Source organism: Papilio polytes, unplaced genomic scaffold (genome assembly GCF_000836215.1).
Source record: "Papilio polytes unplaced genomic scaffold, Ppol_1.0 DF822067.1, whole genome shotgun sequence".
Lineage (NCBI taxonomy): Eukaryota > Metazoa > Arthropoda > Insecta > Lepidoptera > Papilionidae > Papilio > Papilio polytes.
The window spans coordinates 9,826,350-9,830,861 of NW_013527137.1; the positions used below are offsets into that span (position 1 = coordinate 9,826,350).

At 36.1% G+C, this 4,512-nt stretch overlaps 1 protein-coding gene across 1 annotated transcript in view; it reads right to left on the reverse strand.

The window, feature by feature from the left end:
* LOC106106944 (UBX domain-containing protein 1-B) overlaps positions 1 to 4,512 on the reverse strand; it is an 8,358-nt gene that overhangs the window by 2,084 nt on the left and 1,762 nt on the right. The window contains exons 4-10 of the mRNA XM_013287603.1: positions 4,093 to 4,392; positions 3,104 to 3,273; positions 2,537 to 2,647; positions 2,198 to 2,293; positions 1,375 to 1,537; positions 369 to 496; positions 5 to 78 (exon numbers count right to left, since the gene is read on the reverse strand). Coding sequence (XP_013143057.1) covers positions 5 to 78; positions 369 to 496; positions 1,375 to 1,537; positions 2,198 to 2,293; positions 2,537 to 2,647; positions 3,104 to 3,273; positions 4,093 to 4,392 — 1,042 coding nt within the window. The remainder of the gene's footprint in view (positions 1 to 4; positions 79 to 368; positions 497 to 1,374; positions 1,538 to 2,197; positions 2,294 to 2,536; positions 2,648 to 3,103; positions 3,274 to 4,092; positions 4,393 to 4,512) is intronic.

The window sequence follows — 4,512 nt, forward strand, 5'->3', positions numbered from 1 at the left end:
CTGCCGCAGCGTGGACCCCTCCTCCGTCAGCTCCTGGCGCGGGAACGCCGTCCACAGGGAGAACTCAGACTGACGCAACTGAAAAAATTACATTTTTTTAATTCGATATGAGCATATAAAAACATTTATCAAATTAACCCTTAAGGGTTATAATTGCAAATTAAATATTAAAATAATAAAAAATATAGCCTGCGTTACTCACTAATAACGACTAATTTGTGACCTAAACGGCTTAATAGATTTTGATGTAATTTGGTACAGATGTAAATGTTAGTCTGGAAGAACACACATGCAACTCACTTTGATGTTTTTTTTAACCCACGCGGACGGAGTCGCGGACGAAAGCTAGTCTGTACATAAATGCTTACTTGTAAGTTAGTAGCGACGTATCTGCGCAGCTCCAGCAGCGTGGTGTCGACGTCGAAGTGCGCCGTGTGCGCGTTGCCGTCCGCCATCTTGAACTGCACGCGCGCGCGCGACCCGCCGTCGCCTACAGCTTCAAAATAAATTCCGTTAAATAATTATCAGCTGTACGACTCCCTTCGTTTGTCCCATTTTACTATATAAAAAACTATGTTAAGGGTGACTAGACCATAGTCAACCACACTGGCCTAATTGGGCTGTCTTTAAACATATCTGATTTTTTTGGTAGATGTGCAGATTACATCGCAATATTTATTTTAACCTTAAAAACTTCCATTAAATTATGTATATATCGTCCGTAATTCTAATTGATGTTACAAAAATTCAACTAACTAGTACAACGAAAACTGTAACACCAGCAGGCTTGAAACATCAAGATTTATTATCTCCCTTTCATTCGTGCCGAGCGTGCGAGGGAGAGCGCGGAAAAAGATAGAGAGATACAATCGACGATGATAATAACACGTAAAATTGTTATCTGTAGACTTTACAAACAAATTCTCGTAACAAATTGTAGTTTATAATATGTAATTAATTTACCCGAAATTTTATGGTGTAAGAAAAATATTCAAACGGCATATATCGACAAAGAAATTCAAAGTTATGTGTGAAGACATCCAACCCACAGTGGGTCATGTTTTTAATTATACATGATGTGTTTTAATTGTATTTTTGAATTTGTATTTTGTTTCTTTTTTTTATTGTTTTTAACATAGACGTAAGATGTGATAATTTGTGATATTAGTTGTATGATTTTATTGTAACTTTAACGTTTTAATATTTGCATCCTAAAGTTCCTGACCCAAAGTTAGGGACAACGAGAGGCGGGGCATAGGGCTTCTTATAAAATCAGCAGTGGGTCAGCATGGTTAACTATGGCCTAGTCATCTAACTTAGGGTAGGCTGAGTGGTCAGTGGGGAGGTGTAGGTGACGGTGAATAGTCCACTAACTGGAGGTGGGCGGAGGCTGCGGCTGGGGCTGCGGGGGCTGCGCGGGCTGCGAGGAGTGCGGCGGCTGGTCGCGCGCGCGCCGCTCCGCGCGGTCCTGCGCTATCTGCTCCAATATGCGCTGCCGGGCCAAGTTGTTCTCCAACTTCTCACGCTTGCGCTCCTCCTACACATTTCTTATATTATTTATACCGATAAAGCGAAACAGATTCGTTATATAGAGCTAGCCTACGAAACAGTCCGCGTGGAATTTATGAAAACAAATACAAGTAACCAATAAAAATTCTTGCAGACTATCCACATGCCTATTATGTGTATATATTCTTTGGTACTAGCTATCGCCCCGGACATTGTGCGCGTGGAATTAAAAATAAACAAAAGTGAGTAGCCTGTTCTTCCAGATCATCCTCTACTTCTAGGCCAAATTTCATCGAAATCCGTTCAGCCTGATACAAGCTCTAACAAACATCCATACATCTAAATTTTTAAATTTTAAATATTAGTATGATATGATACATTCGATACTCTTTGATTGTCAAATCATCTTTTGCGAATTTATTACACTATATGCATAAATAAATTACTACTATCGATCCAAAGTTTTGTTTTGGTTTTAAAATAGGTATTTCTTTGTAACAACAAAATGTCCACTGTAACTTATCCATTATCCACAATTTAAAACAAAATGGCGGCTTAGAAAAGAAAATATTCCTTGTTTGTCGTGTCGTTCTTCATGTTTTGTATAAAAATGTTTCCCTAGTAGTTGACTTTCGAAAAAGGCCCACTTTTGTACAACTAATTCTCTTTTCTAAAACTGTCAAAATACCTGTAATTGTTTCAATTCCTGGTCAGCCTGCCATTTCTTGAGTTCAGCGACGCCCTGGCCCACAGCGCGCCGTTCCAACTCCTTCTGCTTCTCCAACTGGAATTACAACATATAACAAAGTTAATAAATATAGCAAATACACAGTATAGTCAAATATTTCCATCAACAGGAATATTACAATTCCACTAGCTGTTGCTCGTGACTTTACCCGCGTGTAATTAAAAAAATAATATAGATACAGCCTATGTTACTCATTGATAACGTAGTTTAGTTTAGAGATTTTATCTTAATAGTTTTAAGTTAGCAATACATACAAAATTATATTCGTTAAATAAATACCTCTTTCTCCTTTTCCAATTTCTCTTTCCTTACAGCCTCTATCAGCTCCTTAGCCCGCTCCACCTTCTCATCAGAGCTGGCCTCACTCACCGGAGTCGGAGCAGGAGTTTCCTGCAGTTCCATAGAGATTATAAATGTATAGAATAGGCATAGTTGACACTTTAAACATTTCTCACATTATCAATAATGCTTTCTGTTAACAGCCTTAAAATCACATGTTAATATAATAAATTTTATTTAAATTAATTGTCAATAGGTGTAATAATATATGTTTATATTTTATTTTATGACACTTTTTGGTTTATTTAAAAAAAAAAGATGGAACTTATCATAATTTTGTTAAACCTCAGTACAAGCACATGAGGCAGCATACTAAACTTGACAACTGACATATTACCTGTCAGAGAAATTACCGATGAAAAAATATTCTATAGTTCTATACTATGCCTAGTCTATACATTTCTTGAATGTCTGTAATGTGCAAAAATGTATATCAACACAAAGCAATCAACAAAACTTTCTAATGCTTAAGTTCTTCGGAAGTTCAACATTTAGCAAAATACTTGCAGGTTTGTTAGCGGGAGTGTCCTTATTGCTGGGTCCGGGTTCCTCCAGCTTGCCTTTAGGCTTCCTCACGCACACGTCGTCATCGCACACCACTTCGTACTCCTGACCTGAACGCGTCACCTCATGAAACTCCGTTCTTGCGATCTTGGCCGCGGGACCCGATGATGTCTCTGGCAATTTTTTTTTAAATAAATGAATATCACATAAATTAAACAAAATAGTAAATTGTCTGCTGCCCCTTGATAATAAGAGATATATTTCCAACCCTTATTCATTAAGAGGACATTTTCCTTTCTCTAGTGTATGTAAAACTAATTCCTTGTTTATTATTAAAAAAACACTTATTAATCAAACCAAAACATACAAAGTGTTATGTTGTTATTTATTCCTATGTTATAGCTTTATCCATATTATATTATAAAAATTCAAATGCACAAACATAGACCTTTGCTTTTGACTAATTATTACCATTAGCATGGCAATTTTGTTTCTTTACTAAAACTACACATCACTGGCTTGTTCTTATACCACATTTTTTTTTTCAATTCATTTCACCACCTATATGTAGGGTTTTTTATTAAAAAAGCTTTATTCAAAATTATGCTGTGATTGCAGACATCTTACATACCAAAGAAGCGTGTGTTTACAGTTTATTATATTAATGTAGAAGTATAGATATAATATAGTAAAGTAATAACAGCAATAAAGTATTATACAGTATAGTATATTGTATAGAAGTATAGTAAGTGTACAAACCATATAACTGAGCAAAGGCCCTATCAGTTCTGCATTGCAGCGCATTGTCAAAATGTTTATATGTTTTTTTTTTCTCTTCAATTTTCTTGTTATTAGTTTTGATTGTTAATGGTTGGTTTTCTTTTTTCTCGTTTGTATTTTTTTTTGTTCTAGTGTATTATGTTGTATTGTGTTGCAATGTGTTTTGGAACTGATTAAATGTGTACTATTATTATTATTAAGTGTTTATTTACCTGGTTCAGCATCAACAGATGATATTGAAGCCGATGCTGTTGTTGGTTTTGCCTCATTACTAGCATTACTAGCTGCTACAGTTGCTTGTTTGTTCTCATTACTAGAGCTACAAGCTGGTTGCATTGCTGGTTTTGTCTCATTACTGGTGGTACTGGCTGTGGTTGGTGGCATCTCATTACCAGGGTTCGAGGTTGGATTTGTCCCAGGGTTACCTGCCTCCGCTTGTATCAGGTTAGCTGTCTGCTGCTTCAAATTCTGTCCAGATGTTGATGGTTGGACCGTGACTTTCTTATCTTTGTCTGTAAATGACATGAATATGCACAACAATGTTTTATGATTACCAATTTCCTTCAAAAACTGTAGCATTTCAAAGTAAATAATCTTACATGCACAATATCCATTTAAAAGTATTTTTTTTT